At 29.1% G+C, this 24,112-nt stretch overlaps 5 protein-coding genes across 5 annotated transcripts; 3 read left to right on the top strand and 2 right to left on the bottom strand.

Moving 5' to 3' along the window:
- Positions 1-26: 26 nt before the first annotated feature.
- LOC130669518 (ras guanine nucleotide exchange factor P-like) lies at positions 27-4,064 on the bottom strand. Its single transcript, XM_057472471.1, has 3 exons — positions 3,312-4,064; positions 2,123-2,391; positions 27-2,044 (listed from the first exon to the last, which is right to left on the bottom strand). The coding sequence occupies exons 1-3, from the start codon at positions 3,423-3,425 to the stop codon at positions 157-159; spliced, it is 2,271 nt and encodes a 756-aa protein (XP_057328454.1). The 5' UTR covers positions 3,426-4,064; the 3' UTR covers positions 27-156.
- Positions 4,065-6,516: 2,452 nt separating this feature from the next.
- On the top strand, positions 6,517-10,042 carry LOC130669251 (pheromone-binding protein-related protein 6-like). Its single transcript, XM_057472020.1, has 6 exons — positions 6,517-6,801; positions 6,997-7,084; positions 7,172-7,224; positions 9,182-9,338; positions 9,432-9,496; positions 9,576-10,042. Exons 1-6 carry the CDS (start codon positions 6,748-6,750, stop codon positions 9,591-9,593), a joined length of 435 nt encoding a protein of 144 aa, XP_057328003.1. The 5' UTR covers positions 6,517-6,747; the 3' UTR covers positions 9,594-10,042.
- A 184-nt stretch (positions 10,043-10,226) lies between these two features.
- On the top strand, positions 10,227-13,235 carry LOC130669252 (general odorant-binding protein 69a-like). Its single transcript, XM_057472021.1, has 4 exons — positions 10,227-10,386; positions 12,599-12,677; positions 12,741-12,929; positions 13,013-13,235. The coding sequence occupies exons 1-4, from the start codon at positions 10,324-10,326 to the stop codon at positions 13,099-13,101; spliced, it is 420 nt and encodes a 139-aa protein (XP_057328004.1). The 5' UTR covers positions 10,227-10,323; the 3' UTR covers positions 13,102-13,235.
- Positions 13,236-15,243: 2,008 nt separating this feature from the next.
- LOC130669253 (general odorant-binding protein 56d-like) lies at positions 15,244-17,885 on the top strand. Its single transcript, XM_057472022.1, has 4 exons — positions 15,244-15,404; positions 17,242-17,320; positions 17,384-17,572; positions 17,659-17,885. The coding sequence occupies exons 1-4, from the start codon at positions 15,342-15,344 to the stop codon at positions 17,745-17,747; spliced, it is 420 nt and encodes a 139-aa protein (XP_057328005.1). The 5' UTR covers positions 15,244-15,341; the 3' UTR covers positions 17,748-17,885.
- On the bottom strand, positions 17,397-23,177 carry LOC130669250 (BOS complex subunit NOMO3). The gene is made up of 3 exons (XM_057472019.1): positions 22,935-23,177; positions 22,699-22,804; positions 17,397-22,197 (listed from the first exon to the last, which is right to left on the bottom strand). The coding sequence occupies exons 1-3, from the start codon at positions 23,075-23,077 to the stop codon at positions 18,898-18,900; spliced, it is 3,549 nt and encodes a 1,182-aa protein (XP_057328002.1). The 5' UTR covers positions 23,078-23,177; the 3' UTR covers positions 17,397-18,897.
- Between the last annotated feature and the right edge of the window lie 935 nt (positions 23,178-24,112).

Genomic DNA, 24,112 nt, shown 5'->3' with positions numbered 1-24,112 from the left:
TATGTATATAATAAAAATTTGGAAATATTTTACTTCAAATTCCAAGTGAAGGTTTGATAACAATAATCATAATAATATTCAATATTATTCTATGAATAAAAAAACAAAATTCGAGATCATTAAAAATAAAATAAATAAAAAATAATAATAATAGTATTAAAATGTCCAAATAAATGGCTCATAGTTAAGTGGATCGGGCTGATGATCCATGTGATTGTTATTACCAACCATGCAGGAAGAGTAGCCAATGATGGCGGAATTTTGTGTAGGAATTGATGAAATCATACGGCAATCAGGTCGTTGCATAATAGGACCCAGTGGTTGCATCGAATGTGGAACAGATGTTGCTTGTGGTATAGCAGAAGAAGGAGGAGGCGGAAGAGGAGGAGGAGGAATAGAAACAAGTGGAGCAGGAACAGGTTGTGGCTGTGGTGGTGGTGGTTGAGGTACTAACGATTGAGCTTGGGGAATATGAACTGGTTGCATCATACTCGGTGCTGAGGGATAAGTAATGCCACCACTATTGTCATGATACTGCGGAATTGAATTTTGTTCTGTGTTACAGATAATGCTGCCCGATGCTGGCGTTAAATTTTTTGGTGCTTCATCAGTCTTCTTCTTTTTGTTATTATTAGTATTATTATTATTGTTATTTGTCGTACGCTTAACATTATTAGACCCACTATTTACTTTTTTATCTGGCGTTTTCTTTTTTTTATTATTATTATCATTATTTATTATTTTTGGTTTATTAGGTCGATTACCGCTGGGTTGCCAGAGATGGACCGTGTGCACGGCATTACCTTCACCCTGTTTTTTACCAAGTTTCCAACTGTGAATTCCAGCTTTATGTAATCTCTCACGTATAGTATCAACACTGCAATTTAAACCAAGTGCTGGAGCCACATGTTTGGCTGCAGTCAGTGGATTCTGTGTAGCCATGGCAACTATTGCTGCATCTTGTTCTTTGGTCGTTATTCTTCTACGACCTTTTCGCTCTTTTGTCTGCACGTTTCCCTCTTTATTCCAACGCTCAAGCCACCTCTTGACAGTTCTCTCGGATCTATTTATTGCCAGGGCAATTGAGAGTGTCGACAATCCAGCTTCAGACATTCCAATCATTCTGTTTCTAATTTCCACTGAAGTTTCAAGAGTTCCTTTAGCTTTCCCTCCTTTTTTTTTTCTCGACCGCCTGCGATCGTAGTTATCATCACATTCTTTCGAGCTGTCTTTATTCAAGTCATTGTCATTGTCATTGTCAGAACTATTGTCATTGCTAGAATTTGAACAGCTGTTAGACCGTACTACTTTACTAGGTTCTCTGGTTTGAAGCTGTTGTAATTGAGGCTGGATTTGTTCTAATTGATGCTGTGGTTGATCGAAAGGATGGTGATGATGATGATGCTGTTGTTGGTGATGATTCAGTTGCTGAATAGAATGATTATGATCTTGCATATGCTGATCATGTACATTCTGAGCCTCGGCAGCTCGTTGCTCCTGCTCTTGCGGCGTATGAAGCTCTTGAAGATGTTGCTGGGAAGACGATTGATGCAGTGTCATAGTTTGGGTCTGACTTTGAGGGTAATGATGAGAACTTTGTCCTAAATCTAATGGCCAGTTTTGGGTGACGTCTACACCAGAATGGTGCTGATAAATTGATTGAGATGACACTACTAGACTAAGGGCATTACTGAACTCTGGTTGGCTGCTCATCAGTGAAGATCCTTGCATTTGGGCATTTTCATCACTTTGAGATGGTTGTTGCACTTGATTAAGATTATCTGGCTCAAAATTGAATGATGGATTCAACTGATCTTGCTGCAGCTGTTGCGTCTGTTCACTTTGCTGCTGTTTTGATACTTCTGCTGAAGTTTCAGTATCGATATCATTATTTTTCGATTTTATTTTTCTTCTTAAAATTTTTTTCTTTATAACAGCACCAGATTTATTTGTGCTGTCATCAAATTTCTGACTTTTTTTTTTACCCAACAAAGTACCAGTTGGTCGCCACACTGCCTGCTGAATAGCAGCTCCATCAGCATCACTATTTTAATAATTAAACAATTAATGATAAGCAAAATAAAAAAATAAATAACAAAAACTTTTATAAATAAAAGCAAACCCGAGGGGAATCTTCTGAATATGTTTTCTCGATGGACTCCAGTTATGAATTCCAGCTTTGTGTAACCTCTCTCTTATCGTATCCACCGAACAAGTAAGTCCTAATGCTGGAAGAACGGCTTTTGCTGCTGTTATTGGTGTTTGTGTAGCTAATCTTATAATAGCGGCATCTTGTTCAGTAGTTGTCGCTCTTTTTCTACCACATCTTTCTCTAGTTTCTACTGTTCCTTCTTTATCGAAACGATTCAACCATCTCTTAACTGTTCGTTGCTACAAAAAAAAATCATTAGTAAATAAAAATAAATATTTCACATCAATAAACAAAATAAATTATTAATAAATAATGATACTGAAGTTAACCAACGTCTATAATTTTGGGATTTTTTTTACAAACAATAAATTATAAAAAAACATTATTTTAAAAAATTGCACTTATAGTTTTTGTAATTTTCTACATGTGCAAATTATTATTTTTTTTTTTTTTGCAATTGATCTATTGAAAAAAAAATCAAAAAATTTTTAATTGTCTACTAACTTCAGGAACGAGTGTGAATGTAGCAGACATCAGACGAATTTAAAATTATAAATAAATAGAGGAAATAATTAATAAAATAAAATTAAAAAGAAATGCGAATTTAAATAATTTAAAAATTTATAAGTGCATTTTTTATAAATATTATTTTTTTAATTATTCACTCTATTTATTAATAATTTTAAATTTGTCTGATGTCTGCAACATTTAAACTCATACTTCAGGATCATAATAAATAATGACACCTGAAGTTTGCCGCTGTCTGATAATTTTTGAATTTTTGTAAAAATGACAGATTATAAAAAAAAATATTTAAAAAATTGCACCTAAAGTTTTTTAAATTTTCTACAAGTGCATTTTTTTTTTTTTTTTTTAATCAAATTGTGGAAAAAAAAATTCAAAAATTGTTCATTGTCTGCTAACTTCAGTATCATTAATAAATAAGAAAATTCTTAATGACAATAAAGTTAGTAGACATTTAGAAATTTTCGGATTTTGTTTAACAAAAAAATAAATATTTTGAAAAATTGCACGTATAGTTTATGAAATTTCCGACATGTGCAATTTTTGAGAAAAATTTTTTATTCATTATTTATCTGTTAAAAAAAATTTATTTTAATTTCAAATGTCTGCTAACTTTACTATCATAAATTCTTACAGAACAATTAACAGCTGCTGCAATTTCACGTAATCCTAGACCAGCTTCATACATTCCAACCATACGATTTCTTAATTCTGGTGTTGTTTCATGTACACCTCTTGTTTTACCCATTGTTGCAACAATTACGTTGAAAATCAGTTTAAAAAAAATTAATTTTCAAATTTTCGCGCTTAAATTCATTAAAAATCACGTGACAGAGGACAATATGGCGGCCAAACTGTCATTTAAATGTCTTTTTTTCAGGTTAAAAAAACAAAACCAATTATTGAGTATTGTTATTAAAGATCCATTTAAAAATCTTCAAGCACTCGACATTATTAATTACTAATTAATTAACATTAATTAATTATTATGAATCATAATTGATGGATAATCATATCAAGACACTCTTATATATATTTGACTATGTCGCTTTTGATCATTAGCATTTTTTTAATTACAATAAAAAATTGTTCCGAGGCACTTTTTTATTGTTCACTTAAGGCAAATTTTAAAATCTAGTTGTCACATTTAATTGTTTCAAACTTTTAATATGAATAACCACTTGGTATGCAAATAAAAAAGCTGGATTGTACAACACGGATATATTTTGTTGTATTATTTAAGGCAGCCAAAGAGAAAACCTTTTCCAGCAGTCAATACAACTCCAGCTGTACAGTCTGTGGAAATAATTTTGACCGTTTGCGCTCAAGATTTATTTTTCAACCAACTATTATTTTATTGTAACATTGGATTTATTTTTAATTTACATAAGATATAAATTAATGATTTAATAAAATTTATTAAAATTCTTTAAATTATTTACGTTTTTATAAAATGGCTTTGGTTTTTTCGATAAAATTACGACGTCAATTTCAGTTCAGTTCACTGTATGTACAAACTTTTTGATTTTATGTACAGTCTGTCGAAACTATTCCCACCAGCGAATATATTTATTGTTGTAAATTATTTTATAATAATATATATCATTAAATTTTTTAAAATTCATTGATAAGTTATAAACTTTTTTCTTTTTTTAATTATAATTTTATACAATAAAATATTTTATTTTTTTATACTAAAAATATAACAGACATCAGAAATTTTTATTTTATAAACAGATCGGATATAATTAAAATGTGCGAAGAAAAATTTTTAAAAGTATGTTGTATACATTTAAACATTTTTATAACTTCCCGCCATGAAAATTTAAAATTTGTGAAAATTTGGAAAGTTATTGTTTTCACTCCGATTATCGAAAATTGAATTTCTAACAGATCTTGACGTTTCGAGGTTCTAGGAAGCTATTCTGACTAATTTCAAGATGATGTCCGAGTGTATGTACGTGTGTGTGAGTAAAATTTTAATAACTTTTGAAGTGAACCGACCCTGGTTGAAAAATCCGATTCACTTCAATAGGATTTGATAGGAAATTTCCGATTGAATCATATTGGAGTGAATCGGCAATTTCCGAAAAATATATTAATTTCCGATTGAAACCTATTGAATCTCATTCAAAATTTTTATTGGGATGAATCGGTTCCAATCGGAAAATAATATCTTTTTTTATGCACTTTTTCCGATTGAAACCGATTCATTCCGATTATACTCAATCGGGTTTCAATCGGAATTCTTAACCAGGGGATTTAATTCAAAGATATTTTAGAATTACGAAAAAAAAAATTTTTTTTCAGTTTCTGTTTAATTTCTCAGAAACGACGAACTATCAACTTCAAAATCTAATCAGCTCTAGATACAACGCGTCGATTGCCGCCTCAACCGGTTCATTCGTTCGAGAGATATCGATCGAGAAAGAAATTCTAAAAAAAGGTTTTTTTTAATTAGCTTTGAAGTGACTCATCTGATCAATTTAAACATCTTATCGGCTCTAGAACATAATAAAACGCGTCGATTGCCACATCGAACGTCAAAATCGGTCGATTAGTTCAGAAGATATCGGCGTCGAAATGTTTGAAAAATAACATTTTATGTTACTTTTCCCGGATAAATCGTCATATAATGCGTATAACTTATAAACCACTTGCCCGATTCGCCTCAAAATATAATCAGTTTTAAGTCTTGTTGAGCCTTTTCGATTGCCACCAAGAACGTTTAAATCGGTTCATTCCATCCAACGATATAGTCGGACAAAAATTATAATTTTTCAGTGAAGGTATGTTTTACCGGCCCAACAAATTTTTGAGCTCGAAGAGTTTAAAAATTTACAAGTAATAATGTTTACAAGCTCCCTGAGCTCGAAAACAGCTGGAAGTTTTGGGGCTGGCGTGCAGGGTCAGGCGGACTTCAGATTTTTTTTAGATTTCTTATATATTAGCGCTCCAATCTGAGTCAAAACTCATGTAAATCTTAATTTTGATCACTTACATTAATTTCTGCCTGAATACATTTATTTCATTGAATATAATTGGGAATAAAAATTGAAAAAACGCTTGTTTGTTAATGATTTTCGATTCATAAATTTTCAAACTTTAACATAAATTGTAACTTGGTTGAGTTTGAAAAGCTCATAAAAAAACAATCACATGCAAGAGTATTTTCGAGCTCGAAAATGTATTCACACTAATTTTTTCGAGCTCCAGGAGCTCGAAAACAGCGGGAAGTTGTTGGATTTTTTTTTTTTTTTAATATTTAATATTTAATTAAAATAAATGAGTTTCGAGTATAAAAAGAAAGACGTAAAAGACGTGTAATATATATTTTATTAAAGAGAAACAGCAAGATGATTCAATAATAATAATAAGTGTTAAAGAGGTGATGAAATAAACGAGGGGTCCAGTATATACATACATGTACTCTAAAGTACTAATATCCGTTGATATGATAAAATCTGTGAACGTCAATGCTCGGTATAGTACTCAACGATGTATGTTTAGATAATAGAGCCATGTTTGGCCTATATAATTCCTATTTCTTTTTACTACCTCGTACTAATAATTTGTATGTTGGAATCACAATTACTTTCTTCATTGTACTAAACATATAAACAACATATTTATTTTTAAATTAAATAAATTATATCCATCAGTGAATGCGAATTATTGTGTTTTTGATTATGCCTTTTGAATTGGTAATTTAATTTCACTCATCTGAATGATGACGATAATGATGATGATGGTGTATACTGATCAGTCGACTGATCTCACCCTTGATGAGATTGGTGATACTTTTGTACAAATATAGGCCATGCAGAAACGTTTAGCAACAACTGACGAACTGTCGTCACTCCTAACTTAGCGAGGGGTCAAGTCGGATCTTTTTGTTTGCTCTTGAATTTTAAAGTTTACTTTTTTTTATCTCTACGTATATATGTATATGTATATTTATATGGATATAAATCGATATATTAATTAATTAAAAAATTAATAAAATACTTAATAATAAATTGCAATCGCAAAAAAATTAATTAATCGGAAATTAAAATAATTATATAATAATGAAGAATATTTTGTTAGGGATTTGTATTTTTATTCCATCAGTTTTTTGCGGGGTAGGTTTTTATTGGAGATAAAAAATATAAAAAACAATTTTTTGTAAGATTAAATTATTTCAAAGAATTAATGTAGCCATTTAAATAGTGACAAGTGTTATAATTACTAGTATTACTGATACGTTTTTTGTTTACTTGTTATTATAAAGTCATAAGATTTTTAAATAAATGATTCATGTTGGAAAATTTTTGCAGACGCGACCCAGTTTCGTGTCTGATGATGTGATAGGATTTGCGGCGAGTGGAGTTAATGCATGTCAAAGACAAACAGGCGTGGCTACTGGTAATTATTTTATTTACATTTAACTACTTGATTACTATTGATACCTATTTTTTTTTTTTTTATTACACTTATTGTCATTTTTTCTAGCGGACATTGAAGCTGTACGGAATGGACAGTGGCCAGAGTCTCGTCAATTAAAAGTAAATTATCTACACAGTCGTATTATTTTATGATTTTATTTATCTGCTTAGAAAAAAAAAAAAAAAAGTTACAGTCTGAAGTAAAATTGTATTAAATTAGCAAAAAAATTTTTTTTAATTTTATGTTTTTTGCTTGAAATGTTTTTAGTTTATTTGTAAATCCAAACTATCGGTAAATTTTAAATCGATGTTAAAAAAGACTCCATCCTTCAGAGCATTACTTTTTTTTTTTAATTTTTTTAGGATAATTTTGTCTCGCGTTATTAAATACTAAAGCGAAAAAAATATAATGTACACTAAAATAATCACAATTTATTGAGAAAAAAAAAATCACATTAGATTCGATGGTTTATATTCTTCTGTAATCAAAAGTCACATGAAAAAAATTTAAGCTAAAAATTTCTTCGAAAAAATATTTAAAAAAAAAATTATTTTTGACAAAAATAAATGCATGTAATTAAAAATTCAGGTCCATAAATGTATGAATACACTCTAAAACCAAGTGTGTAGTCAAAATTAACACACTTCCCAAATAACATTGAAACGCCATAAGCAATCTATAGATATTAAATACATCGTGAAACGTGTTTTAAATGACTACAAAAAACTATAGTTTCGCTTATGGCCTTAAATATAGAACACATTTAATATGTGTTGAAATAATACACTTGTAACACACTTGGTTATAGAGTGATATTAATGAATTAAGGCGCGTTTTTTAAATTATTTTGGTTTTTGTAGAGACCTCATGATATTAGATTAAAACTAATGAAACTTAGCGTTATAAATTAATAAACAAACAACACATCAGCTGCCCAATTTCAAAACACAGTAACTGACAAAAATAAAATTTTTGAAATATAAATTGAATCACACGGAAAAAAATAAATAGGCGCTGCAACAAGACGCAGTCCTGTGGGAGGAAAAATTCTGTTGCTCCCTCAGGATGTGTCCTGTTGCTGCAACATGAAAATCCTGTTGCTGCAACAGGATTTTGTCCTGTTGCTCCCACAGGACTGCGTCCTGTTGCAGCACCTATTTATTTTTTTCCCTGCATACCCTGGTGAAAATTTTTCGGACTTCTGTCTGAAAAACTCAGTTCTAGAGTTCTAAAGACTTTTTCGGACAAAAGTCAGAAAAATTTTCACCAGGGTATTCACAAGACTCCACTGGTACTAAAAATACTAAAAAATCGATTTGGAAAAATTTGTCTTACTGGCTTTTGAAATTGGGCAGTCGACCTATTTTTGGTCTTTTTCATCTTAGTGCTATAAAATAAATTGAGTAAATTTTTTAAAAAACACTAAAAGTTTCGACGCCCTTTATTTATACCTAAAATTTAATCAGAATTTAGTGATAAAAATTAAAAAAGTAAAAAACACTTGTAGGGGAGCAGGGGGCAGAGTAGACCCCTTAAAATTTTTAAAACTTCAAAAAATATTGGGGCAAAGTGCGCCCCTCAAAATTTTCTATACGTCAATAAATTCGGACGGATAATAAATTTATTGAAATTTCTTATGTAATGAGGGCTAAAGTAGACCATCAAAACTGTTCATTAAACATAATTTATTAAGAAAGTTAAAGATAGTAAAATTACGTTTTAAAGTTGTATCGCAGCAGACTATTAAAATGACTTTTACATTATTAAAATACAATTGTTTTATAGTAATTTGCAATTATCACACGTGTATAGAATAAAAAATATCAAATCCGAAATTTTTTGGAGGGCCCACTTTGCCCCTAGTTTTCGATTTTTTAATTTTAATGCACGCAGCATAATGAAGTGAAAATAAGGATCAAGGGTCTAAAAAGAAGTAAACGCGTAAAAAAAATTAATGATAACATAATTATTTTCCTTAAGGGGCCCACTTTGCCACCCTCTCCCCTAACTTTTAAAATTGAAAAAAATAAATATTAAATTCATTGAATTTATTTAAGTAAATAAATATTTTTAAAGTGTTACATGTACTGTCTTTGGGAACAATTTGGATTAATCGATGAAAAAGGCGAATTAAGTCTAAACGGAATGTTGACATTTTTTCAAAGAATACCAGCCTACAGAGTTGAAGTTCAAAAAGCTATTCGCGAATGCAAGAGTATCGGTGAATATTTAGGTAATCGCTTATATTTTTTACACTATAATTTTAATATTTATTTATCACCATCATTACTACTACTTATTAAATTATTTTCTTTATTGTTATTAGCGAATGGAGATAATTGTCAATACGCATTTACATTTAATATGTGTTATGCGGAAGTATCACCAAAGGTTTGGACTAAAATCATTTATTAAATAATGAATCAATTGAAATAATTTACGCATTTAACATCTTGTTATTTTTTTCCAGACGTATTACTTATTTTAAATTCTGTAATTACTGAAGAAGAGAATTATATAATTATGAATAATTAAATTTTTATCTAAATAAAACAATAATATTGAAACTCAATCGATTAAATTTGCGGTTTAATAACAGGAAGAATATTGTGCAACTATAATTGTTTTACTTGGAGTAAATAAACGTGATTAGATTTTTTTTCATACTGCTATTGAATAATATACGAATTAATCATTTCTAGAGTTTTTTTTTATTGTAATTGAATAATACGAAAATATTTTTCTTTATTAAGGATAAGTTAATTTATGCTAATAAAAATAATGATTTATAAAGCAATATAATAAAAAAAATATTATTAATCTTCAGCGTTGTGTTAATGATAACTTTAATGTGATTTTATAATTAAATACGTTTTATAGAATCAAAACAAGTAATAATTGTATCAATTGTAATTATTTTAATGAGTAATAAAAATTTTAATGGGTGTTTAATTTATAGAAAAAAAACCTGTATTATTTTATGTTATGAATGAGTAAAAACAAATTAATTTTATCACGATGAATCCAAAGTTCGAAGAATAAATTATTTTTTTTTCTATCATGACCTGCTGATCTCTAGATGATCGTACAGAAGCTTACAGGATAATCGGTGTCGTGTACACCTTATAAAATGCGTAAACGCACGGAAAAATTAATCAGTCTGACGGTACACTACTAACTACAACTTGTGTTTTAATAATTTTTTTTATTACCCCAAGATGACTAAATTTTTGTTAAGCTTTGTTGGTGTTCTAGTTTTAATTGCTTACGTTCAATCTGGTGTAAGTAATAAATTAATTACTTTCTTTATAACAATAATTTATTTATTTACTAAACTAGTAACTCGTTGTCTTTACGTGATTACTTAATTCTTTTAATGTGTCAAATATAATTGTCTATAGAATTATTTACTCATTGATATATTTTTGAATTTTTATTATCATCAAAAATTAATGTGACAAATATTCTTCACACAAATTTACATACTGCTGTCTAAAATATCTCAATAATGGTAAAGATTCGAAACAGCTGACAAAATTTTTAAGATTTGCCAAAGAAATGATGTCTTCGATTGATAGAAACAAATTTAATTTTAAATTTGAAAATATTCAAAAAATTTGATGTTAATATTTTTGGAATATGACAAAAAATAAACACAATCGTCGTGTTTTCGAGCAAAATTTAAGAATTTGGTGAGAAAAAAAAGTTCTAACACTGTTCCGCAAGAGAAACTTCCAAATTTGAGATAATTTTTAACTTTGAGTAAAATTTTTTGAAACTTTCAAAAATCAATAACTAGAAATATTAGTCAGTATAGTACTGTTTAGTAAACAATTTTTTTTAACTCTTCAAAGCTTGTTCTCAAAATGTTATTTTTTCCTTGTTTTTTTTTGTTTTTTTCTTAATGTTTTACAAAAAATTATAAAATGTTAAAATGAGCCTTAACATTTTTAAAAAACATTTACCAAAAGTACTAAATCAACAAGAATTTGTAGTTTGAAATTTTTCAAAGTTTCAAATTGTTTGAAATTCATAAGTTCCTTACTCGGAAAATTTTGTGAACTTTTTTTTTCACGGAATTATTTATACACTGTAACAATCGAAAATGAATTCGAAGTGGATACGGATTTTATTTCAATCCGAATTCACTTTGTCACTTCAAGTTCCGGAGTTTTAACAAAAATCACTCTGCATACAAAGTAAATAAGGAGTTTGTTTTTTCAGCGGAGTAATTTCATAACACAGTAAGGGAAAAATTTTTTAAAATCGATTTTTTAGTATTTTTTGTTCCAGTGGAGTCTTTTAAACATGATTCAATACATATTTCAAAAATTTCATTTTTGTCAGTTACTGTGTTTTGAAATTGGACAGCTGTATATTTAAACCTGCACTTACTCCGATTTAAAGTTGTAATATTAAAATAAACTCCCTTTGGGAGTTACCTTCATTCTGAACCGGAGTTTCAATACTAAAACAAACTCCCCTTCGGAGTGAATCTCACTCTAAGGGGATTAACCCTAATCCGATGTCGCTGTTTTCAGCACCCGTAAACGTTAAACATGGGTCATTAGCGGCCGCCGCTTATTTAGCTATGTTATTCTCTAAGGAACAATCTGAATAAATTCGTAGGTGTTCTTTGGACTTCTAACTATGCGATAGACTCGTTGCCAGCCCCGAAAATCCCTTTTTCAATAAACATTTTCATCAAATTCGAAGACATTTAGGCTGTTTACAGTAGAATATTTGGTTACAACCCTATCCAAAAATTCCCATAGAATTCATTCAAATGTGACAAAAACCGCATAGAAATCAATACAGGATTCTATGTGGTTTTTTTCGTAGTTGAGTGGTTTCTATGGAAATTTTTGAATAGGGAAATGTTCAACCAATTAGGGTTGAATAAATAAATAGTAATTCGCTTCGCATTCACTTCAGATGGAATCCATGTTCACTCCGAAAAATTTTTATAGTGTAACTATTAAGAAAACAACATATTAAATTAAGAGTTATAATACACTGAGAGAAAAAAAAAATCTTTTCGAATCAACGTATACTCTCATCACAAAAAATATTATATTAAAAACTTTAAATCTAATATATTTTTAGTGCACAAAGGTGACGATTTCATTCGAAATACTTTAATTAGTTTTTTTCAAGATATTTTCATCTCCATTTTTTTGTAGTAGTATAAATAAATTTTGATTTTCTTCTGTCGAAAAAATGATTCTTCGCACTAGATATGAAATTAATAATGCAATAATTTATATCGACTTATTACGCGAAAAGATAGTGTTTTTACAAAAGGTATTTTTTTTCTCCGTGTAAAAAAAATGAAACAATGAAAATGCGTTAATTTGAGACCTTTCCAATCTAAATAGTACTAAATTTGATCAGTTTACTTGATCTTATTATAGAGAAATAGCTTGGATAAAATTTTCTTCATTCTTTAAAATATATAGAATTAGTTAATTCAATATTTTATTATAATTTCAGCCAGTTCCAGAAGAATTCAAAGATGTTCAACCAACAATTCGTGCAGCATGTGTAAAAGAATCAGGACTTACAAGTGAAGGCACGTATTTTTTAATACCTAAATATTAATTGTTATAATTTCTAAACATATTCATTCAAACAGATTTAGTAAACAAAGCTGCAGTCGGTGAATTCACTGATGACCCTCAATTAAAATGCTACTTGAAATGTATTTTCGATCAATTTAGATTAGTAAGCAAACGCGGAATTAATTTCGACGCAATGTTAGCATTATCTCCACCATCAATGAAAGAAAATGCAATAAAAATGGTCAAGGAATGCCGTGACACAAGTTCGTATTACCAAATTTATTAACTAGTTAACTGATAAGTTTATTTAAGAAAAAAAAACTAAAATGAAATATTTATTTAACAGAGGGAAAAGAAGGAGATCTCTGCGATTTATCATTTGAAGTTACGAAATGTTTGTACAATTCAAACCCTGAGACCTACTTCATCCTATAATTTAATCCGTCTACTGAAAAGTATATAAATGAAATCGACTAATGGCTTGTATGTAGGATTGAAATATAAATTTAATTACTCATGTACTAGATTATTGAAAAATAATGAAATATATAATTATTTTATGTTGTAAATTAATTTTATTATTTATTTAAAATTTATCTAAATATTTCCATCATACATGAAACATTCTTCCACAAAATACACTATTGCAATTATATACTTCAACAACACAGAGTATTTTTATGCAAAAGTATCACTAAAGGTTTGGACTAAAATCATTTGTTAAATAATTAATCAATTGAAATAATTTAGGTAATTAACATTTTGTTATTTTTTTTTACAGACTTATTACTTATTTTAAATTTTGTAATGATTGAAGAAGAGAATTATATATAATTATGAATAATAAAATTATTACACGGAGAGAAATTTATGGTAACCGTTTCTAGTACGTTTATGAAATATCATCCTATACTGTCATGGTAATGATTACTTGGAATTATGGAATATAGGCTCATACTTTCTGGGAAAAGTTCCCATAAGTATGGGAACAATGCCCATTATTATGGTAACAGTTCCCATATCGTATGTGAAATAATTATGGCAATGATTACCATAATATTATGGTAATCGTTCCCATTATACTATGGTAAACATTACAATAATATTATGGTAATGGTTACTATAATATTATGGTAATGGTTACCATATATTATGGTGTCGGTTACTATATATTATGGTCTTGGTTACCATATATATTGTAATGGTTCCTATAATACCCATACAAAAAAAATATATATCCGGGCAAATCTGGAAGATATCGTATATATGCAACATATATATACATATATGTCTCATATATGCAGATTTGCCCGGATATATCCGGATATATATTTTTTTCGTATGGGATATTATGGTAATGGTCACCATAATGTTATAGTAATGGTTCCTATAATATTATGGTAATAGTTACTATAACATTATGGTAATGGTGACCATAATATTATGGTAACGATTACTATAACATTATGGTAATGGTAACCATATTATATGGTAACGGTAACCGTAATATTATGGTAACGATTACTATAATATTATAGTAATGATAACTACAATATATGGGTGCCGTTCCTATAATCAACATTTAAAAAAAAACGGTTACCATGCATTATGGGAACCATTCTTATAATATATTGTAATTGTTACCATAAATTTCGCTCCGTGTACCTACCTAAATAAAACAAAACAATATTAAAACTCACTATCTAAACATGAATAAGTGAAATAAGTGAATATTCACCAATTCTGAGTGCCAACCGAACCACTTTTTGAAATTAGTGGTTTGGTTTGCACTTGGAATTAGTGAATATTCACTTTTTTTCACTAATTCATGTTTACAGAGCAATCGATTAAATTTGCGGTAATAACAAGAAGAATATTGTGCAACTATAGTTGTTTTACTTGAAGTAAATAAACGTGATTAGATTTTTTTTCGTCCAGCTATTGAATAATATATGTAAATCAATCATTAGATCAGAGATTTTTTTATGATAATTGAATAACACGGAAATATTTTTCTTTATCAAGAATAAGTTAATTTATGCTAATGAAAGTAATGATCTATAAACCGATTTAACAAAACAATATATTATTAATCCTCAGCGTTGGCTTAATGATAAACTTAATGAGATTTTATAATTAATAGTATATTACATACCTAGGCCAGTAAAATAAGAAAAGTCTCAGATCACATATAATTGTTAGCCGAGGCTGACAAACATGTGGTCTGAGGCTTTCTTTTTTACTGGCCAAGGTGCGTATACTATTTTTCTGCTCGACGGAGCCGGAAAGTTGCAACTTCGTTCAGGGCAGCGGCCCGAAAGTTGCCACTTTTTGGTCGGAGGGCAGAAAAAATTGTATCAATTGTAATCATTTTAATGAGTAATAAAAAGTTTAATGTTTGTTTCATTTATGGAAAGAAACAACCTGTATAATTTTATGTTATGAATGAGTAAAAAAAACTAATTTTATCACGATGAATCCAAAGTTCGAAGAATAAATACTTTTTTTCTCTATCATGACCTGCTGATCTTTAATTGATCATACAGAAGCTTACAGGATAATCGGTGTGTCGTGTATCTTATATAAATTACGTGAACTCACGGAAAAATTAATCAGTCTGACAGAACGTTACTAACTAAACCTTGTGCCTTAATCATATTTTTTATCAACTGAAAATGGCTAAATTTTTGTTAAGCTTTGTCGTTGTTCTAGTTTTAATTGCTTACGTTCAATCTGGTGTAAGTAATAAATTAATTACTTTCTTTATAATAATAATTTATTTATTTACTGAACTAGTAACTCGTTGTCTTTACGTGATTACTTAATTTTTTTGATATGTCATATATAATTGTTTACTGAATTATTTACTCATTGATATATTTTTGAATTTTTATTATCATTAAAAATTAATGTGATAAATATTCTCCGTTCAAATTTTTATACTGCTGTCTAAAATATTTCAACAATGGTAAAGATTCGAAACAATTGACAAAATTTTTAAGATTTGCCAAAGAAATAATGTCTTTGATTGATAGAAATAAATTTAATATTTAATTTGAAAATATTCAAAAATTTTGATGCTGATAATTTTTGAACATGACAAAAAATACAAACAATCATCGTCTTTTCATGCATAGTAAAAATTTAGTTTGAAAAAAAGTTTAAAAACTGTTTCGCAAGAGAAACTTTTGAATTTAAGATAATTTTGAATTTTGAGTCAAAATTTTTTGATACTTTCAAAAATTAGTAACTAGAAATATGAGTCAGTATAGTACTTTTTAGTAGTCGATTTCTTTTTTCAACTTTTCAACGCTAAGTCTCAAAATGTTATTTTTCTCTTGTTTTTTTTTGTTAACGATTTACAAAAAATTAAAAAACGTTAAAATGAACCTTATCACCGTTAAAATTTTTTTTTTTTAAATATTCAAAAGTACTAAATCAACATGTATGTATAGTTTGAAATTTTTCTAAGTTTCAAATTGTCTGGAATTTATAAATTCCCTACGTGAAACGTTTTTTGAACTTTTTTTTACACGGAATTATTTTTATCTATTTGGAAACAAAATATCAAATTAACAATTATTATAGGGTAAGAGCACCAGTACCCAGCCCCAAACCAGTTGCCAGCCACCCCATGTTAAATTATATCTATATATATTTTGAGCCAATGTTAAAGTATATGACCGGCTGGCTACTGGTTAGGGGCTGGGTACTGGTGCTCTTACCCTACACCAAGGAAATAAAAAACTTTTCGAATGATTGTATTTTCTTTCCACAAGAAATTATGATATTAACAATTTTCAATCTACTAATATATTTTTGGTACAAAAATTTGAAGATTACCCGGGTCAAAATATCTAGCCTCAATCTAGCCTCACCGAACCGAAGTAAGCCTCAATCCAGCCTCACTGAGTAAATAAAGCATTTTGAGACTCAAATAATGTTCAAAAAGCCTCAATGAGCCTCAAAATTCTCAAAGATCCTCAAGAAGCCTTGATGAGCCTCAAATGAACCTACTACTCAACTATGTAATTTGAATTCGATTAGTATTATTTGAGGCTCTTTGGTCACCATTTGAGGCTCTTTGAGCATTATCTGAGGCTCATAAATCCTTTTTGAACATCATTTGATGCTCAAAATGCTTTTTTTACTCAGTGAGGCTGAATTGAGGCTAGATATTTTGACCCGGGATTTCATTGAAAATAATTTTCTTAATCGAAGAAACCCAAGTTCATTTCAAGATATTTTGATCTTTTTTTTTGCAGTAGTGTAAATAAATTTTGATTTCCTTCAGTCGAAAAAATTATTCTTCGCGCTGGATATGAAATTAATAATGCAATAATTAATATCGACTTATTACTCGAAAACATATTATTTTTACAAAAAGTATTTTTTTTCTCCGTGTAAAAAAAATGAAACAATGAAAATGCGTTAATTCGAGACCTTTCCAATCTAAATAGTACTAAATTTGATCAGTTTACTTGATCTTATTATAGAGAAATATCTTGGACAAAATTTTCTTCATTCTTTAAAATATATAGAATTAGTCAATTCAATATTTTATTATAATTTCAGCCAGTTCCAGAAGAATTCAAAGATGTTCAACCAACAATTCGTGCAGCATGTGTAAAAGAATCAGGACTTACAAGTGAAGGCACGTATTTTTTAATACCTAAATATTAATTATTATAATTTCTAAACATATTCATTCAAACAGATTTAGTAAACAAAGCTGCAGTCGGTGAATTCACTGATGACCCTCAATTAAAATGCTACTTGAAATGTATTTTCGATCAATTTAGATTAGTAACCAAAAACGGAATTAATTTCGAAGCACTTTTAGCATTATCTCCACCATCAATGAAAGAAGATGCAATAAAAGCGGTCAAGGAATGCCGTGACACAAGTTTGTATTACCAAATTTATTAACTAATTAACTGATAAGTTCATTAAAGAAAAAAAAAAAACTAAAATGAAATATTTATTTAACAGAGGGAAAAGAAGGAGATCTCTGCGATTTAGCATTTGAAGTTACAAAATGTATGTACAAATCAAACCCTGAGAAATACTTCATCCTATGAATTCCATAAACCGTCTACTCAAAAGTATATAAATAAAATCGACTAATGGCTTGTGTGTAGGATTGAAATATAAATTTAATTACTCATGTACTAGATTATTGAAAAATAACAAAATAAATAATTATTTTATGTTGTAAATTAATTTTATTATTTATTTACAATTTATCTAAATATTTTCATCATACATGAAACATTCTTTCACGAAATACATCATTGCAATCATGTACTTCAACAACACACAGTAGTTTTATTTTATTTAAGGCCATTCTCGGACAGTATCTCCGATTTTTTGAAAAAATTTTCAATGACTTTCAACTGTCATAAGAGTATCAAAATGTTACCAATTATTTAAAAAAAATTTTAAGCATCAATTGAAAAAGGGACAACGTAGTCGTGATTTTGCCGAGATATAGATTTAAAAAAAAATTACTTACAGTTTGTTTTTTTGGTCCCTTTTTGGCTATCGTCCCGATAGGGCCACATGCCACTTACTGTTGCTTATATTTTTTGTTTATTATTTAAAATGTCTTGTAAATATTTTGCTTTCGTTTTTCAAACACTTGACTTGTTGGTATGTTGGTATTTTGCAAAGTGTGGTATGTATATGTGCTTTAGAGCTGTTGAATTACTTACAGTTGTTATCAATTGAGAGTTAAACGAAATTTGTTGAATAAATTTTAGTACACAAAATTTAAAAATTCGAATTATAAAATTGACGTGAAGATTTTTCTGAAATTTATTTAATAAATTTTGTTTAACTCCCAATCGATATCAACTGTAAGTAATTTTTTTTTTTTTAATCTATATCTCAGCGGAACTGTTCTTTTTTCAATCAATTAATGCTTCAATTTTTTTAAAATTAATTGATAAAATTTTGATACGCTATGACAGTTGAAACTCATTGAAAATTTTTTCAAAAAGTGGGAAACACTGTCCGAGAATGGCCTTAATTAATATATAAAGTCTTTAAAATAGTTTTATAACTCAATTAAATAAAACTCTTTGATAGATAATTAATCAGAAAATCAAAACAAATACTTATTTTACATAAATTTCAAATACGTGGCAGTAGAAATTAAATCAAAAAGTGTTTATTAATAATTGAGCTATTTATAATATATATTAATTATTAGTTAATGAATAATAAAATTTACGTTTTACGCGGTTTTGTTTTACGTTTATTAATATTCATTATTTGTTCGACAATAATATCGTCAGCACGTGGATCTATTGGAGCAACAGGCTGCGATACTCTTGATACAGGAGTTGGTTTTGACCACTGTTCAACAGCTGAATTTAACCAACTCCATAATTTATCACGATTTAAAAATCCTAACGCAATCATCATTATAAAAGGCAGAGCAAGTAATGACGATTGATTCATTTCACTTTGATCAACTTTACGTTCCGCATTGAAATTTAACGTAATAGCCTTAAATGATGTGTTGGCTTCGAAATAATTTGGAATTATATTGTATTTATACATCGCTGAAGACAACGAAGTGTCCAATTGGACAAAGTACTTGCGTCCATTTGATTGAAGTGACGGTAAATGGATTAAAAATCCTGGATTACTGTGGGCTGTAAATTTACTCGACTGCTGTGGATCTATTTTAGCGGTATGGATTGGGGAATCAGGTTGATCTTCACGGCATAGCTTAACTTTTAGTGTACGATAGTGTTCTGGATCTGAAAAAACGCGTACGGATACGTCAGTACGCGATATTGGATGAAAAGCAATGAAACGAAGTTTGGTAATATCTTCAGTCGCTTGTACAGCAATCGAACTAGGCGACACTCGTTGAATATGAGCGTTAGCTTCAATACTTGATTTCAAACGAATAATATACATGCACGTTGGTTGCAATCCTCGTATTCTAAAGTTTCCAGTCTCTTCGGTAGTTGCTTCTTCTTGGAGATTAGAACATTCTCCTTGACCCTGAGCTTCGACAATCAAACCAGATTCAGCTTCACCATTGAGAGAAGTTACTACACCGTAAGCACTGAATGCTACGCGATTACCAGACAATTTTATGCGAAGGGTCGCACCTTCTGCTACGGAGATCATCTTGAACGGTGGATCAAATCGGTATTCTTTCATCATTGGCCGCAAATAATATTCTCCTGGTGATAAAGAATTGAATGACAGCTGTCCTTGTTCAGAAGTTATGCTGTTCTTACGGTAACTCTGCCCGCCAGACAAAGATAAAAGAACACCTTGCAGAGGAGTATCATCAGCTTGATCCGTTACTTCGACAATTATTTCAGCTAATTTGTGAGCCGCAAACACTCCATTGGCATCGGGTCCGCTGATAGCGTATCCAACTTTCTCAGCAGTAACCGTGTATTCAATTGTCCCATCAAGTGGTCCGATACGATAAGCTCCGTCTTTCTGTGTTACCAGAGTATGGACTGGTGAACTTTTATCTTTGCCATAAATCTGAATAGTAACTCCTTCAAGAGCTGGAGATATTTTTCCACTGACTATTTTTCCTAGATCTCCAATTAATGTCGCGACTTCATTATTGCAATCGTTGCTTCCAATAACTTTTAAAGATGATGGATTGAATAAAAGAATGTCTGATATCGGTGTGATGACATAAGTAGTGTCTGTATTCGCATTAAACTCAAAATTATAACGATAACTGTCGCCTGTTTTTGTATATTTTAGCGGTCCGATAGTTGTCGACTCACCGCCAGATTCAATTTTAACTTTGACATTTTCCACACCTGCTTTGCTTAATATTTTTCCACGATGTCTATGCTCCGTTGATGACAATATTATTGGAGACTGAGTTTTAGTATCCCAAGTGTATGAATCCTTAGCATAAATATGACAACTCTTTGGAATAAATTTATATTCACCAGGACTGGATACACAATGTCTTGTACTACCAAGTGGTAATGTCAGAGCAACTTTTTTTCCTTTGACGGGATCAATAAACTCAACAGCTGAATCATGGGATGAAATAAATGTAACAGAGAATCCAGTTTGTTTAAAAACAGGAATTTCAGCGCGTTCTGATGTTACGGAAATTCTATGACTTGGAATTTCCCAACAGAAAACATCTGTATCAATTAAAACTTCGTAGTGACCTGGTAATATTTCTGTAAATTCATAGCGTCCATTTTTAATTGGAATGGTTTGAACAGTGACACCATCAAGTACTTTTAAAGTTATTGACGCTTTATTACAGTCGGAATTTTTTAAACACTCAACGGATCCTACAAGTGTTGCTTTTAATTGTAAGAAATTAATGCTACTGATTGGTTTACTTGATACTTCGATGCTTTGCTGTACCGGGAAAAATTGTAGACCTTTAGCTTTTTCTTCAGCGGTCACTACAACACTCACTTGATATTTATCTGGTGCGAGGTACAAACAATACTGTCCAGTCTGTGGATCAGTTTCTATTTCACGTTTAAATGTTTTTACAGCATTTTCAATAATTATTTTACGGTGATGCAGAGTTCCCTTTGTCGAAAGTGTTACAGAACCGCATACTTTGTAAGATGAAGGAAGAATATCCGGTAAATTATGATCACTTGGTGATATTTTAACAGTTTGCTCATCAAACTGAACATCACTGGCTTCTACTTTTAATGTATACTGACCAGGTTTCATTTTATCAATAGTATACCCTCCATTTGAATTTGTTTTAGCGACTTCTTTACCCGATAAAAATACTTTAGCATTTGGTAATGGTACTTTTTTAGCCATCATCACGTGTCCAGTGACTGTAAAACCTGTTACTTTAAATGTTTGTGATACAATTAAGTCATTATGATTTATTTTAAATTCAATTTTAGTTGGTTCAACATCAAACTTAGTTTGGAAATCATCAAAATATGGTACAAATATATAATCACCATTTGATACTGATGAAAAAATAAATTTACCATTTTTATCAGACTTTACTTGACACAAAGCTTTGTTATTATCATTACCATCTTTACTCATCACTGGTGTCTTACAGTTTTTAATTTTACCATTACCAAATAACAAAATTGAAACATCGACGACTGGTTCATTTTCGGGTTCACTCGTTATGCGTCCGCTTACTTCATATCCAAATATTATCAAACTGTTATCTGGTAATTCAGTATTTCCCTCTCTGACAGTTACTTCGACAGTATTTTTTTCGAATGTCCAGTGGGAATGAGAAGCCACCAAAATATATTTACCCGGTTGAATTGGCGTAAATGAAAATATACCAGCTTGTGATGTCGTCGTCACTCGTTCGACGACATCACGGTTATTACTTTTGTAAAGCGATACAGTGACACCACTTGGTCCATCATTTGATCCATGACTTATTACTTTTCCGGTGATACCGAACCCATTGAATTTAAAATTAATGTCTTTACCTTGACTACATAAATCATTGACACCATCAACTACTAGGTTTACTTCTGTTGGCTCGAAACTCCAACCTCTTGGAGGCTCAACCTATTTTATTATATTTATATTTATATTAGTAATTATAATTTATAATTAGGGACAAGATTTTTTCCTTATTTTTTAAATTAATAGTTCAAATTTTTGATATTACGGGGAAAATATCGGTCTTAGTAAAAAAGTTTTCGAACAAAAGTTGTAGGAAATTTAATTTTCTAAAAAAAATGTCTCTTATAATTTTTTTATACGATCAATATTTTCACCGTAATTCAAAAATTAAGATAAATAATGAATGATTTAAAATTTGGGGAATTATGAAAATCTTAATTTTGAAATTACGGCTTTCTTATTAATCATATCAAAAAATTATAAGAGACGTTTTTTTTAGAAAATTAAATTTCCTAAAACTTTTGTTTGAAACTTTTTTTAATACGCCCAATATTTTCTCCGTAATATAAAAAATTTTACACCACTAATTATTAATCATTTTTAAATTAACGCAAAAATCCTGGCCGTATTTATGATATATTAAATATAATATATAATATTTACCTTTAATATATATTCACCTTTATCATTGTCATATAAAGGCAAAAAATAATATCCTGAATTAGGAGCAGCTTCTGTGTAATCTTTTAAACTTCCTGATTTAGTAAATCTGCATAATTTAAATTAAATTTAATTTTAATTTTTAATATTAATTACATTATATATGTGATATATGTATTTTAATTTATGTATGATGAGTTATAACCTATTTTTAATAATTAAATAAAGTTTTTACTTACAATTTAACCTGTACTTTTGAGTAGTCGATGTTTGTATGACTTTTTATGAAACCGCCACAGCCTAAAATTTCTTCAGATAAACAATTTTTTGATATTAATAATAATATTAATTTATAAATAATAAATTTAAATTGCGGTGACATTATTTTATGTCAATTCAGTGCAGTAACTGCACGATTGTGATTTAAATTAAAACTACTTATGATGACATGAATTATATTGATGGCCAGCAACGAAACTGCCAACACGATTGAAAATTATTATCACGTGACTGTAACTTTACCCACTAGTTTTTTGAATTTTTACGGTAAAAAATGTGAACTATTTTTCGAGTAAAATTCAATTGAAGTAATTTTTTTAAAGCATTTAATATTTATTTACATTTCTTTCATAAACTTTCTTTCATAAATAATTTTATTTAATGATCCTGAAGTTAGCAGACAATTAATAATTTTTGAATTTTTTTTTTTCAATAAATCAATTGCAAAAAAATAAAATAAAAATATGCACATGTAGAAAATTAAAAAAGCTACAGGTGGAATTTTTTAAATGTTTTGTTTTTTTTTTAATTTATCATTTTTTTTAAATTCAAAAATTATTAGACCTCGGCTAACTTTAGTATCATTTTTATTTATGACTGAAGTGAGTAGACAAATAAAAATTTTCATTAAAATTTTTTTTTAACAAATTGTTTACAAGAAAAAAAAAATATACACATGTAGAAAATTAAAAAAACTATAAGTGCATTTTTTTCAAATATTGTTTTTTTTTTATAATTTATCGTTTTGAAAAAAAATCCAAAAATTATTAGACTTCGGCAAACTTTAGTATTATTTTTATTTATGATACTGAAGTTAGTAGATAATAGGGGTATGCAAATATTCGAAGCTTCGAATTATTCGAGGCAAATCGGATCGTACAATTCGATTCGAGATCCGCCTCGAAGATTCAAACATTCGGAAGATCGAAATAGTTTGAAAGTTGCGAATAGTTCGAACTTTTTTAAATCTTACGTTCACTGAGTTTATGATCATAGGACTATTTTCAAGTACAAATATTAATATTGTAATAGTTTTTCAATTTAATAAAGCCATAATTACTAAATTTTTCAGTTATTTACCGAAGGTTCGGAAAAATTTATAATTATTCGAATCTTTCAAACTATTCGATATTCGACT

Source organism: Microplitis mediator, chromosome 6 (assembly GCF_029852145.1).
Source record: "Microplitis mediator isolate UGA2020A chromosome 6, iyMicMedi2.1, whole genome shotgun sequence".
Classification (NCBI taxonomy): domain Eukaryota; kingdom Metazoa; phylum Arthropoda; class Insecta; order Hymenoptera; family Braconidae; genus Microplitis; species Microplitis mediator.
This window is presented reverse-complemented; position numbering and strand designations above follow the sequence as displayed.

What these genes read in the sequence shown, in the direction of transcription:
- LOC130669518 (XM_057472471.1), bottom strand. Translation starts at nt 3,425, where the DNA reads ATGGGTAAAACAAGAGGTGTACATGAAACAACACCAGAATTAAGAAAT. An exon ending in CAGCAGCTGTTAATTGTTCT is followed by an intron (nt 2,392 to 3,311) that starts GTAAGAATTTAT and finishes TTTTTTTTGTAG; the next exon opens with CAACGAACAGTTAAGAGATG. An exon ending in ATTCAGAAGATTCCCCTCGG is followed by an intron (nt 2,045 to 2,122) that starts GTTTGCTTTTAT and finishes TTATTAAAATAG; the next exon opens with TGATGCTGATGGAGCTGCTA.
- LOC130669251 (XM_057472020.1), top strand. Translation starts at nt 6,748, where the DNA reads ATGAAGAATATTTTGTTAGGGATTTGTATTTTTATTCCATCAGTTTTT. An exon ending in ACAAACAGGCGTGGCTACTG is followed by an intron (nt 7,085 to 7,171) that starts GTAATTATTTTA and finishes CATTTTTTCTAG; the next exon opens with CGGACATTGAAGCTGTACGG. An exon ending in GAGTATCGGTGAATATTTAG is followed by an intron (nt 9,339 to 9,431) that starts GTAATCGCTTAT and finishes TATTGTTATTAG; the next exon opens with CGAATGGAGATAATTGTCAA.
- LOC130669250 (XM_057472019.1), bottom strand. Translation starts at nt 23,077, where the DNA reads ATGTCACCGCAATTTAAATTTATTATTTATAAATTAATATTATTATTA. An exon ending in TCAAAAGTACAGGTTAAATT is followed by an intron (nt 22,805 to 22,934) that starts GTAAGTAAAAAC and finishes TAAATTATGCAG; the next exon opens with ATTTACTAAATCAGGAAGTT. An exon ending in AAGGTGAATATATATTAAAG is followed by an intron (nt 22,198 to 22,698) that starts GTAAATATTATA and finishes ATAATAAAATAG; the next exon opens with GTTGAGCCTCCAAGAGGTTG.
- LOC130669253 (XM_057472022.1), top strand. Translation starts at nt 15,342, where the DNA reads ATGGCTAAATTTTTGTTAAGCTTTGTCGTTGTTCTAGTTTTAATTGCT. An exon ending in TTGCTTACGTTCAATCTGGT is followed by an intron (nt 15,405 to 17,241) that starts GTAAGTAATAAA and finishes TTATAATTTCAG; the next exon opens with CCAGTTCCAGAAGAATTCAA. An exon ending in CAAGGAATGCCGTGACACAA is followed by an intron (nt 17,573 to 17,658) that starts GTTTGTATTACC and finishes TTTATTTAACAG; the next exon opens with AGGGAAAAGAAGGAGATCTC.
- LOC130669252 (XM_057472021.1), top strand. Translation starts at nt 10,324, where the DNA reads ATGACTAAATTTTTGTTAAGCTTTGTTGGTGTTCTAGTTTTAATTGCT. An exon ending in TTGCTTACGTTCAATCTGGT is followed by an intron (nt 10,387 to 12,598) that starts GTAAGTAATAAA and finishes TTATAATTTCAG; the next exon opens with CCAGTTCCAGAAGAATTCAA. An exon ending in CAAGGAATGCCGTGACACAA is followed by an intron (nt 12,930 to 13,012) that starts GTTCGTATTACC and finishes TTTATTTAACAG; the next exon opens with AGGGAAAAGAAGGAGATCTC.